Source organism: Indicator indicator, chromosome 3 (genome assembly GCF_027791375.1).
Source record: "Indicator indicator isolate 239-I01 chromosome 3, UM_Iind_1.1, whole genome shotgun sequence".
Lineage (NCBI taxonomy): Eukaryota > Metazoa > Chordata > Aves > Piciformes > Indicatoridae > Indicator > Indicator indicator.
The window spans coordinates 9,655,859-9,669,561 of NC_072012.1; the positions used below are offsets into that span (position 1 = coordinate 9,655,859).

Here is a 13,703-nt window from a genome sequence, read left to right on the forward strand (position 1 = left end):
ACACATCTAATGATGGGGCATCTACTGCTTCTTTGAGCAACCTATTGCAGTGTCTCAGCACCCTCATTGTACCTTATATGTCCAACATTTTGGTGAGGACTCTCTTGTTCTGCTCACTCAAGTGAATCTCATCAGCTCCCAGCAGACCTTGCTTGTTAGAGGTAGATCCATGATCATAGAAGCCACAACAGAAGTATTCACACTGCAGTACGTGAACCGTATCTGATACAGGTCACTGATCTGGCATCACACTAAGTACTCTGAAACAAGTTATATGTAATTACTTTTTTTGGTAGAGAAAAAGAGTTTGGACACTGCAGAAGCAATGCTGCAGTAGTCGTGACAGAGCACATGAACTGACTGGGCAGATTGAGAGCTGGGTTCTGTTGTGTGTGATCAGTACTGGCAGAGCTGAATTGCCTCAAGTGTCTATAGAATCACATTCTTCTCAGCAATTCAAAAGATTCATCAGATGAGATTACCTGTGAGAGAAAATGGAGCATTATCAAGACATTCTCTTTTTCTGCTTAGTTGTGAATGGATACAGTAGGTTTTGTCTCACAGATTATCTGCTTGCCCATATATTGATTTATCTCCTGTAATTAAAAGAAAAATGTTAACCATTACTGGTTGAACCCAAGCACTTACAGGTGAAAGTGATTTTCCATGGTACAACAGTGCTCTTTTTCCATATCCTTCCTGCTTGTTCAGGGCATTAGGAATGAACAAAGGCAGTGTTGGTTGCTTTCACAAACATTAAGACTCCAGAACACTGCAGAAATGTCCATAGCATTTCATCTTTGTAGCAGTAAGGCTGGCAACTTTTATAAGATCCTTAACTTTTTCCTTTAGTCTACTATTTTTTGAGAACTTGATCTCTAACGGCCAAAGTGTAATCGATAGCTGAAAAAAGCAAAACTGAGGTAAAGACTGGGGTATAATCAACCAACCTTCTGTCTTTTTGAGAGATCTTTTTCATAGTAGAGTAGGTAAGGAGTTCTCCAAGAGAAGAAATACCCTATTCCTAGGATTTACTGCCTTGTTAGTTTATTTTTTCTAGCAGGGAAGTAGAAAAGCAGAGTGCCCACACTTGCTGTCTCTCAGAAAAATGCAGAGTGAGCAGGATGGGAAGCAGGTGGGTGGGAGAAATGAAAGCATAAAGATAACCAGAAGATAATCAAAAAGTGGAGATACACAGGGAGAGGGAAGAAGGATCTTAAGAACTAAAGTATAAAGAGAATATGATTCAAAATGCATTATGGAGAGGACATTACATGTTTGGGGCTTAAAAGCACATTTTAGACTTGCTTGCTTTTTGTTCTCGAGTGGACATATGCCCAGACCTCTGTAGGAAGTCTGTCTGCCAGCTGGCACAGCACCTTTCAAGGAGACCTAATTTTATATTTGCAGAGCCTGGCAATATCAGTCAAATCCATTTGTAATAGGAAGCTCTTTGTAATATCTCTTAAACTGCATTGTAGCATTGAATTTTAAGCTTCATTACCAACTTATTAATAAGATCCAGGTTATTAAGAGCTGTCCACAGGGCCAAAAAAGAAAAAATTACTTTTGTGAGCTCTGTGAGTTCCTGCTTTTGTTTTACATGAATTTAAATCTTTTGGTGGGTTCTAGAGTATTAACTTGTATGGCAATATATATCTTCCTATATTTTGAGTCTGTATTGAGAGAAGGCTGGAATATACATCCTTTGTAGTAAGACCAGAAATCTGTTGTATTCAAGTCAGTGTTAAAATTGGAGGTGAAGTTGCTTGGAGTACTGGCTTTAATTTTTCTGGGATGGAAATCAGAAAGTATTGAGGACATCATCATCCTACATTGTGATTTGTCCAGCTGAATAGAATTTAATGTGGATAGTGAGGGAACAGATTCAATTCTCTTGCTTTGGCTCTACCTGCTTCAACAACATTTTCAAGCAGTCTCTGGCCAGCTTAGGGAGGGTGACTGGGGAGCGCTCTTAGGCAGAGCTGTTCTTGCAAAGTTCTGGTGATGACAGGTGGCCTGTTTGTGTTAATAAAAGAGAGAAAGCCACCTCAGATCCAGAAGAAGCAAAATGGCCACTGCCACATGGTAGTCACTGGTTCAACGTGGGTTGACTTCAGTTTGTGCTGACTCTAGCTCCAAGCTTTCACTGATTTCAACCTGTCTTAAATCTTGAGAGTTCTTGTAATCACTAGTATACAATGTTTAATATTATATAAGTCTGAGGGGAAAAAATGGATTTGTTTGGGGCATAACTCTAGAATACTTTCTGAAATTAATTCTGTCAGAAGAGAAAATGCAAATATCAGTGTCCAGTATATCTAAAGTTAATCAGGACAGATTCTGTAGTCTATACCTGTAATGTTGAAGTTTATTAGTGTTTCTTTGAATTCTTGTTAATACATTTTCTGGTTTTGTTTTGTTGTGTTTTTTGGTTTTTTTTTCCCCAGCTCTTCGTTGCAGTCTCCAGTTTCTTGGAAACATTGCAGCAGGAAATGGAGATTCCCAGAACAGCATTTGGAAGTGTGCTTTCCCAGATCTCTTCTTGTAAGAATGGATGCAAGTTTTTCTTCTAATGTAATTTCTGTGGTTGTGTTCAAACCTTTCGTACGTTGTAGTTGTGCCTTTGGTGAGAGCAGGACAGTTGAGACCATATCCTGTAGATGTCTTTGTTTTCTTTGTCAGTCAACCACAGGAGTCAGGACCTTTAAAAACCTGTTTGTTCTAAATTAACACTAAATTGATTTTATTTAACAGAAACTGGAAGAAAACTATATTTCAAATTCAGAGCTCAAAACATAAGCTTTATTTCTGAAGTGTTTTCAAGTAGTTATACTCATTTTGAAGGACATGGCTCTCTCTCTCTATTCACTTTGCTGCTGTGCAGACCTGTCAGTATGTGACTTCTGATCCTTTTGTCCAATTCCTAACCTCACCAGCATGTCTTCCTGGAGGTAGGATGCCCTCTGTGTAATGAAATGTTGCACAAACAGTATTGTTGATGTGATTTCATAGTGAACTTAATAACAAAGGCATATTCATTTGATTTGCTAATCATTCCAGGTGTGGTTTTGGAGCCTTCTTGAGAGCACTAGTTGTAGAAAGACCTTACAGTAATGGAAGCAGGTTATTATGGTTTCACCCAACTTCTAGATCTCCATTTAGCTCCAGCTTAGCATTGGTTTAGTAAATTGCCTGCTGACTGACGTTCATCTAGGAACTGGATGATTTTCTTTTCAAGTGATATCTATCCCTCTTAGTGACAAGCTCATGATTCTCTTGAAAGACGACAAAGATGAACAATTCAACCAAGTGAATTAGCCACTAGCCTGTTTATCTGGAACCAGTTTTAACTTACTGTCTTAACTCTATATTTTCTCTTGAAGGACCTGCCTAACTTACAGTGATGAGAAGGTTATTGCCTATTGTTGTATGGTCCTGTTCACCTGCCTTAATTCAGAGAAAGTGAGAGAATTACTGGATCCTGGGAACTTGACTGTGGCTCTTCATGTCCTGAAAGTCTACAAAGAGCAGTTGGAGTCTGAGTGGTCGTATGTATCTTTAGATTTATTTTTTTTTCCCTCTTTTTATTTAGGTGCTTTTCGAGGGTAAATCTCTGTATTAAAGTATCTGTATTTGTGACAAAGCTAAGTACTAAATGCCAATCCCATTAGATGTTACTAATTTAGCATAAAGATAATTTTCATGATGGGTGTTTTGATTGCTGCTAGAATAAGATGACATCTATGTTGAGAACTTAGACAGGAATTTTAAAATCATGTAGTATGATACAGGTTTCTAGAAAGCAAAATAACTTATACCCCTGTGCTGGTTTTTTTGAGATTTTAAAAAATAAAGTTAAGGCAAAATAGTTTTGCAGACTTTGGTTAGTGGGTCATGCAACAAAGACTTATATGAGCACTGCATGCAATTACTACATGAAATGTAGGGGGGTTTATTGTTGTTTTTGTTTGTGGTGGGGTTTTTTTGTAACAAATTTGTTGTCTAGTGCAACATGCAATACCAAAAGACCAGATATTTTGTTTGTGAATCTTGCACATTGCGTACTTCAAACACACCTTATCAGTAGTTGTATTTCATTGAGCTTTCATCTTTTTAGCTAAAGGTCATTCTTGTAAATATTTTTCTCAGTTATGGATTTAAGAAGTGTTCTACCCTTCATCAGCGAGGATGCATATATAGTTAATTGTTATATGATGCATTCCCAGGAAAACAAACAAACAAAAAGATAGTTTGTATGTTTTTGTAGCATTCTTTTGAAAGTCATATTTAAATTCCAAATTTGATGAGGAGAAATTGTCAGGGTTTTCCTAGTTATTTGGAAGGTCCTTAAAGAGAGTGAAGATGATTGAATGAATGAATGAATGAATGATTGAATGAATGATTGAGTGAAAAGCAAATGTCATTTAATAGTTTACTATTGTATTGAAAAAAAATGAACTTAATTTGTTTATGGCTGAGCTTTTTTCATAACCACATCAATTTGCTTAGGACATAAATAGTTTTGAGAAAGCAGATTTAAAAGTTTCAGGGTCAGGCAACCAGAGTTCTGTTTCAGAAGTGACAAACAAGTCTTTAGTTTTGTTGTCTGTCACTATAAACACATATGAAAGACTGCTTTTCAGGTCATTATCTCGATTGTCCTTCATTTTCATTATGTATTGAAGATACACTGAAATGTATTTTGGCTGAGATATGAAAGCCAGAGAGAGTTGGAAGAGATTGTCATGATGTTAAATTCTATATTTTGAAGGTAATAGCAGAAAAAAGGCAGCATCAAAATAAAGGTTGAGGTATCCATTTCCCAGGTCTAGTTTTATGTCATCGTACTTTACCATTGACTAGTTAAGGCTCAAAGCTCATTATCGATTTTCCCAGCTGAAAGAAAAGTAATGAGTTTGAAGTATAAGCTGCTTAGCGTTTTGTATAGTTGTCCTGAACCAAATTAGGTGTTACAGTTTGAAGGGGGAACTTTAGCCTAGTCCCTGACTGCAAAGACTGAAAGTAAAATAAATTACCATTGGATGCAATAAGAAAAATAGCAAGGACTGTATAATTAATTGGATTGCTAATGGGCATATAGAGCAGAGGCATAAACAGTTCTTTCTCTCTTTTCTTTTCCTGTTGCTTCTGCTTGCAACTTTCCTCTTTCTCCTGTGGCCTTGCGGTTCTATAGGGAGATTTGATCATGAAATTTGAAATTATTCTGAGCATTTCTCAGAACTCCTTTTTTAGATGCAGCTGTTAGTAGAGGACCTTTTGCAGTTTCTCTTGTGTGTGCCATAAGCTCTTCTCCCAGTTAAAGACTGTGGAGGAAGCATCTTCAAAAGGCAGAACATAGCTTTCTGGATTTTCCTGTCATGTTAGCATGTGGCCTGCTATGAACTAAGACACAGCTAATCCACTGAAAAAGGAAGTCAGTTCTATAAGGTATGCCCTGGTCAAATTTTGTATTCAATCCTTGTATGATCATACCTGTTTATCCAGACCAGATATTTTGAAGGCTCATTTCAGTTAGCTTGTTGTTACTTGTAAGCATCAAAAATGCTTCTATCTCTGAAATCTGTGAAGTTGCAGAATGTAAATCATGTGTTTAATAAATATTCCCCGATTTAAATACTGATACGTCCTCCTCTTTCTCTTCTAGAAGCTTGATCTTCTAAATGACTCCCAGATCATTTTTTTTAATGTTGCTACCTTTGCCATCTCTAATACTAGACGCTGAATGGCATTTTAAAAGAGTATTAATTAACATATATCAGACAATGTATTTTTTAACTACCTCTAAGCTTCTAGTCAACACAGCTTCTGAACTTGTTTCAGGCTAGCAATCCTGTAATCTTGAATACTAGGACCAATTCTGAGGATGCTGCTGCTGCTCTGATTTCCAAGAGCAATTATCTGAAGGGGCAGATTGTGTATCTCCAACTGAAGTTCTTCAAAACATTGCCTGACTGGCTGTATGCCCTTTTGTTTTGTAGCTTTTGGCTAAAATGCTAGAACAAGAAGAAACTGGAAGTTTTCAGCACTGAAAGCCATTGAAACTTACCTGTCTTGTCCTGAATGCCTGGATCTGTAGTTGGGCTTGCCGAGTGCCCAGAGCTTGCTGCTCTGACAAAGTTGAAGGCATGTGGTATTTCGGAGTGCACTTCAAAGCCTGTGTCTTTGCAAAGACACTGGCTCTGCAGAAACAAGGCAGTTTCCTTTCTTTGATTTGATTTATGGCATACACTAATTAAATGATCCTATCTCCTTGATAGTTCTTTGCTCTGCAGTTTTCCTCTAGAAATCATGTTCTTTGCAACAGACAGCTACTATCTAGGTTATTAACTTAAGAATTCACCTCTAACTTTGGTGAAAAGCTTCCATGCTGCTACAGCCTGGTGCATGAGTGACCATTTCCACCCTATCTTTACTCCTGAGGTGTTTAATATTGGTTCACCCTTTCAAGAGTTGGTTGTGATCTGTTGCTTCCAGCTTCTGCTCATGGTTAAAGTTAGGGGATAGTATGGCATTCCTGCCAAAATATTTGCTTGCACATGGAAGGTTTTTAAAGCTCTCAGTTTCACTTTTGTTGCTTCCACTCTCTTCATCTTCTTGTGATTTTTTTTTCCAAATTGTATTTTGTTTATATTTCCCCCCTTTTAGTATTACTTAGTTCCTTGCTATCTGTTGCTTAACAGCAGATTTTTGTCTCTTAAACTGCAATGGGTCTTTCTGCACTATGCATCTGTTGAATCTGCTTCCTTCACCTGTATGTTCCACTTCTGGTTTCTATTCAAAGAAATGAGGAAGGTTTTCTAGCCCTTATGAGACAACAATTTATTTTCCATGTGTCTTCTGTATTTCCAGTCTACCTTTGTAATAGTATGCTGATTTAATTCTTCTGAAGCATTGACCTACTAAGTTGAACATATATTGACCATGTAAGCAAAAAATTCCATAAGCTAATTCTTTTTTTCTAGTGCTGCTCTTTCAACAGCTGCTGCCTTCTGAAGGATGCTATCAGGTAGCTGGCTATATTCTTCCTTTAGGAGACAGAGCTGGAATACACTCTTCAGGAACTGAAAAGTATATCCTAGTAACTCTATTTCTATATGGTTATTATCAAGGTCTGAAGAGATCTCTCCAACAAGCTTCCTTGTAGAGCCATAGGAAGAATAAAGCATAAGCAGTATCCCCTGTCACATGTGTAGTATGCTGGAAGGCTTGCCAAGCACTGCCATTAATAAATTAATTAATTAATGAAAATTAATTAAATTTCATAACAATATTTTTCTTAAAATGTGCAGGAAACTATGCCTTAGGCATTGGGAAATTGTGGCACCTTTAAATTAAAGTCATTGCCTCAATGTTTCCCCACACGTCCACACCCTTTCAGGTTTGTATTAATCAATGGCAGAAAAGCATGTCACACAGTTTAGAAGCTACTGTATTTAGAAGGGAAACCAGCACAGAATGCCACGAGATCTATTTTAGAACATTGAACCTGCAAACATATGTGTTTTGTAAAATAATTAGGAAAAAGTAGTACAAAATTACATTATAATTTATCCTAACCGAGACCGATGTGTGTTCTAAAAGCTGTTTGTTTTAGAAATACTTTGGTTATTCCATTAGATGAGAGCACAGCTTGTGTCATCACTTTTTCCAAGGGTGTGCACTGGGGCAGTGTAGCTTCTATGGAAAGAAAAAACAGGTTGTATTTTTGATTCCTGAAGAGCAAGGACAAAAACTCTCCATTTTAAAATAAGAGGCGTCAGAGGCCTTTTAGCTTTCAGAAAAGTGATATTAAGAGTGTGGTCAGCTGTTTGGCATTGAAAGTAAGATTTTTTTTTTTTTTCTGAACATTTACTTTCTCTTTTTGAAACCACAGCTCAATGATGACTGTAAAGATTAGGATGTGGGGCTCCCACTCCCCATTTTTTGCCTTTGGTTATTTTGTCCTTGCCTATGGAAAGAAGTGTGGACAGAAATTAGTGTTCTCATGGCAAGGAGTCTTGCCTGTGGGCATGGATTTAAAAGGCAAAGATGAAACTCCTCGGTAGAGTGCTTGTTGCTTAATTGATATGCATGTGGTGGAGAAACCAGAAAATGTAACATTTCCCCCTCCACCACTTTTTTTTGTTGTTGTTTTTTCCCCCCTTTTGGGCTGACAACTCGTCTATTATCTCTGACAGTTTAGGGTGTCCCCCACCCTCTTCTTCTACTCTCCAGAAAATAATTCTTATTTATAATTCCAGGAAAGTTGGAGTTACATTGCAGGTTCCAAGTTCAGCTGTGGTTTTAAATTGTACTGACAGTTGTAAAAGTTTCCTTAATTGTAGAGATCTGACTGGCTTCTACTTTCTGTTTGCAGTAGCAGTGTATTGGTGCAGATTTCCTCAATCTTCTAAAGCCCAACCTCACATATTTGTTTATCTTGTCACATCTTTCTTCTTGTATATTTCTTGGAGAGGAGGAAGTAGGAGGTTATTCTGTTGCTAATCATCTTCCAGTTTTTTGTTGGTAGCTCTTCAGGAAAAAGAAAATATTCCCACTTTGCACATAAGTAAAAATAAGTCTCTCTTTAGTGCCTTTCAGAGGTAGCTATCAATTGGAATGGGAGTGTTTTGTGAATCAAAGAAAAATATTAGATAGTCTGAACTTGTTCTTCTAAACCTGAGAGTTGACTTGAAGGACAGTATCATGACCTGTAAGGAGGATGCGTTCATTATGGGTAATGCCTTTTAAAGATGGAAGGTTGTTCACTTTTGTCTTTGATTGGGCTCAGAAGAGGGTTGTTGTGATGTGTGATACTTTGGGTTGAGTCTTAAATATGGAAATGTGCTTCCTTATTGTTGTTTTGGGAGAGAAGTGTTGGTGTTTGGGATGAATTACCTGGTTTCTAGAGGGCTTTGCGATACCTCATATTGCATTTGTTATTTATCAACTTTATACTGCTATTATATTGTACTATATTATACTGTAATTGCTATTTTTTAATAGTTTTGATGGGCTGCTTATATTTTTGTGCAGGGTCAAAAAAACCCACCTGCTTCAAAAATATATTCTGGTCCTCACGAAGCATACTGATTCTTAAGCATCTAAAAAGGCTGGAAATATGGCTTTGAAAGATTACCCATGTAAATTTTCTTCCTTTTGTTTTTTTCCTTCAAAATTTGAATGATTTGTTATGTTTGTTTGTTTAACTACAGTAGAAATAGCTATTTTGTTCTTACTAACTATTTTGGATAGGGTGGCGTTATTGTAGGATGATGAAAAATGCTTTTGGTTTTGAGTTCAGAAGAGAAGTTTGCTGATCAAATAGAAAATTGCTATGTCTCTTTCTTCTTTATTCTAAAACATTTGTGGGAGTTTTCTTCCTCATCTTCTGAGACCGGGGACACTGTTCTCTAAACTTGCTAATGGGATCAAATCAACTTAATGTGGAGCATGACAGTTGATGATAAAGTTGATTGCTTACACCCAGCTTTGATTGGAGCAAGCTTAGTGGTCATTTGGAATACACTGAGCACAAATGTAGCTTTTATACCATTTCATCTTGGCTGCTTCTCAAGTTCAATTTGGTATAATGCAGCCCTTGTGCTGTTGTGCAGTCTTTGAACTGAACATCTTCTCCTGTATTTATCTACTATGTAAGCTCTTGATTTTTTTTTTTTTTTTAGGATTTTAGCCAAACAATTTTTCAAGTCAAGAAAATTGGCATATTTAACACTGTTAGTTTCTTACTGTGTTACGCTTGCATAACAACTTCAATTTTCACCATTTCCTTCGCTAAATTATAGTGGTCCTCAGTTTATCCCAGTGGTTCTGCTCTTGGCCCCCAAAGAGAGTTTGAATATCCTACCAAAGCTTTTTGTGTGCATCTGAAATGCCATATTCAGTCAGTAACCCAAAACTGAGTATCTTTTATTTTAGAGTTGTGGATGGCCTTACTTTTTCTCTTCTTCTATCCTGTCCCAAATGAAAAACAGAAGAGCTAAGTACTAAAGATACTAGATTTCGTTTGCTGCATCCTTGCTTTACTAGTACCAACATTTCTGAGCATGGTAGAAAGAGCAGAGGTGTCTTACTCCACTACTAATTCTTCTGTCACCTCTTGGTGATTCTCATGTAAAATATGCTAGTGCTCTGTTCTTAATGATACAGTACTGGAGGAAGTGAATAAGGCAAAAGGAAAACTTAAATACAGAAGCAGACATTTCTGAGGTGTTATGTCATGGAATTTAAAAGGTGAGAAGCATATATGGCAGTCTGTGCTCCTTTGTAAGCAGAAACTTTATTCTGAAATGCTGCAAGCTCCTCAAGCAGTAAAGGTCTAGTCTGCAGAATGTGAAAGATGCATGTGAACAAACACAAGAGTGTAGACCCAAGTAATGACTAAAACACATATCTTCCACTCTGAAATAGCAATTGCTAATGTACACCTCATAGCATTAGTTCTTTCTGTGGTAATTATTGATCACAAGGCAAATAGGCAAGAAGATTTCCTCAAAACAATGTTAATCATGAAAATTAAGATTAAAATTCATAGCCCCACCTGCAGAATTAAAAAATTGTCCTCCAGGTTGTCCCTCTAAATACACTTTTACCATACATCACTGTCAGTTGAAATTTGTGCAGGATGAGGCTCAGTGCTGTGTTCTGCACACCTCTGAGTATTATAATTTTTTCAGCTCCAGAAAAAAGCTTTTGTTTCTACTCAAATACTTGAGAAAATACAGTTGATTGCTACTCTGAAAGTTTAGCTGTGCATGGCTTGTATGCTGTGAATTGTTGGTTCAGGAACTGTGGAAGTGTTACCCTTGACTGCCCTGCTGATGGCTTGATTCAGTTATGGCTGAGCCTGCACTGCTCAGTTGGAACACTTTTTTTGCTGTTGACTTTGGGGAAGTCTGTAGGTTTTAATTTGTGCTGAGAAACTCTTGAATCAGTGCTGAACTGCTCAGAATGCCAATTTTAAGTTGATGATTCCCTACACTTATTTTTCCTTGAATATCAGCAAAAAAAACAAAAGCATGGCATGAAATATCTTTTCTTCTCCTTCCCCCTCTTAAAATTTCTAGTTTACAGTAACCAAACCAGATGCTGGCTAAGTACACAGTTGCCATTAGAAAGAGAATAGCTATTAATCTTTTGGACCTCTTGTTCTTCTATTTCCCCAACTTAATTGTAGCTGGAAAGCTTCAGTGTGATCATATTGCTAGATATGTAGTGGATTATGGATACACAAAATAAAAGGGCGTCAGCAAGGTGAACAGTGGGCAAGAAATGGAGGGAATATGGAAATCTATTGGTCTTCATATGGAGGGAATATTGAAATTGAATGTTTTTTCATAAAATGGTATGGGTTGCAAGGGACCTTCAAAGGTCATCTAGTCCAACCCTCAATTATTCATATATTTTAGCTGTTCTTTCTCAGTAGCTCCATCAGCTCTGAGGATGCTCTAAGATGTGACCTGTAATTTTTGTAGTTAATAGGTAGACACTCTGCTTAAAAGAAATGCATAGTTTAGTATCTGCAGACCTGTGCAGCATGTCTAATGCTGTTGGTACTCCTAGGAATGTAATTAGAGAAGAAGAGCATTTTTAAATGATTTGGTTATTCACATAATGCTGAGATTAGGTCTGGTAAATGACTAACATCTGCTATTGACTGCAGTGAGGGGTGCTTGGTAAAGTGATCAGTGCAAATACTGGCATTAGCACTAGGGTAGATGGACTGTGCCTGCAAGGCCAAGTTGAATGAGGCATTGAGCAGCTGAGTCTAGCTGAGAGGTGTCCCTGCCCATGGCAGAGAGGTTGGACCTCTAAGGTCCATTCCAGCCTAAGACATTCTATGACAATGAGTTAGATCTGGCTATCAGCTTAGGCTCTTGTTACACAAGGAGGGTTTTTTTGTAAGTTGAGAGCAGTACTTTGCTGCCTTACATCTGACAAATTTCCATTTGCTTTAATTCTTTGTTATAATTTCTCTGCTTAAAAAGTCATCTTTGGGCACATTTTTGGTTGTTCGTTGCATTTAAAAGCAGCATTGTGATGAGTAGCATGACAGTTTTCAACCTTCAACTTTTGCTTTTTGCTGAGATGCACAAACAATTGGATGAATTTTTTTATTGTTTGAACTGTGGTGTGCCTTTTGTATTACTGGCAAAATAATCTAATCCACTTTCCTTCAAGCACTGGAGCAAAAGTGTGCTTAGTTGATGGGAAATGGCTGCTGCTGTATTAGGAAAAATATTGCAGAACAATGTGCAACTATTTTGTGACAATTTGTGTCTATTAGCAAACAGGAGCAGAAGCATGTCACAATATCACCTATAAGTAAAAATAACCAACAGCATTTGAAGTAAATGTAGATGCTTTTGTTGTTGTTGTAGCACCAGTAACACTGGTTGTTTGTTTTTCTGTTTTGTTTTGTTTAGGTTCTTGATTTTCACAGACCATTTGCTGAAATGTCCAGAGCTGGTAAAAGCCCTTTATGCCAAACTGAGCAATCAAGAAAGGTAACCCCAAAACCCAATGTGGCTTTTAGTATTTAGCATTCCATATAGAGTATCCTGTTCACATGATTGAAAAACTGTGTGGTTTCATAGTTGGCACAAAATCTCTAAATACATGTTTCTATGTCAGTAATGGTTTTAAATTGGTTGGTTAACATTACAGCTTAGCCACAACTGGCAGTGATTTATGTAGGGTTGCAGAATCCAGGTTGGCGCCATTACTCAGGAAAGAAATACTTTTTTTTTTTACAAAAAACAAGACAAGATTTCATGTCTGTGTCTTGATTTCATAAGAGCACCACACCCTGCAGTGTTTTCGAGCTATATTTGAAATGTCCTCCACTGTTCATACTCCTGTTGTAATTACAAGAAGTTAAAAGGAAGCCTTCACTTAAGTTGGAAGTGTTTCTACTACTGATTAGCAGAACCTGAAAAACATAGATGTATAGATACCCAAGATTGCTTCATCTTTTAGGGTTTCTGCTAGTGAAAATACAAAGTGCTTCAACAAACCTTCACCTCAAAAGAAACTAGCTAGTTTTCCTTCAGGTGTTTGAGTAAATGTATGCTCAGTTGCTGGGAAACAGCCACTGCTCTAACTGGGAAAATGCTCATTTGCAATTCCTTTGACAGAGAATCTGGGAAGACAAAAAATTATTTTCTTAGAATAATCAACTTTGGGAAATCCTGTACTATCATTTTACAGCTCCTCCAACTGCTTGTAGATCTTGGGATTTTGTGATAGATTTTGTTCCCCATCTGGCCAGGGAAACAGCAAGTTCCCACTACTATAGTTTATGCAGGTGAGAAACAGAGCAGTAAACAAAGCAGTCTGTTAATATTTTTTTCTTCTGTGTTTTTTGCTGTGACTGAAACCACAAATTAGGGTACAGTCACTTACCAGATTAGGAAGAAACAAAAGGAATAGCAGGCAAGGATGATAGTTTGAGAACCACAGATAAAATATCATTAATGTATAGGCAAGGGTTGGAAAACAAGGGATGGGAATGACAAGGAGGGAAATTCTGTTTTCCTCCTTTATTCAGGCTGACCAAATGGGAATGAATATGAACTGTGCATTTCTTGGATGTAAGGACTCCTTCAGCAGTTAGGAGGAAAGCCTGTTTTGACTGAATGAGCTAGATATAATTCCTTTGGGGGATGTCATAAATGTTT

General features: G+C 37.3%; 1 protein-coding gene across 1 annotated transcript in view; it reads left to right on the top strand.

Annotated features, from left to right (window-relative positions):
- Positions 1 to 13,703, top strand: part of ATXN10 (ataxin 10) — a 103,462-nt gene that overhangs the window by 23,258 nt on the left and 66,501 nt on the right. Inside the window, exons 4-6 of the mRNA XM_054399741.1 lie at positions 2,451 to 2,547; positions 3,387 to 3,551; positions 12,450 to 12,530. Coding sequence (XP_054255716.1) covers positions 2,451 to 2,547; positions 3,387 to 3,551; positions 12,450 to 12,530 — 343 coding nt within the window. The remainder of the gene's footprint in view (positions 1 to 2,450; positions 2,548 to 3,386; positions 3,552 to 12,449; positions 12,531 to 13,703) is intronic.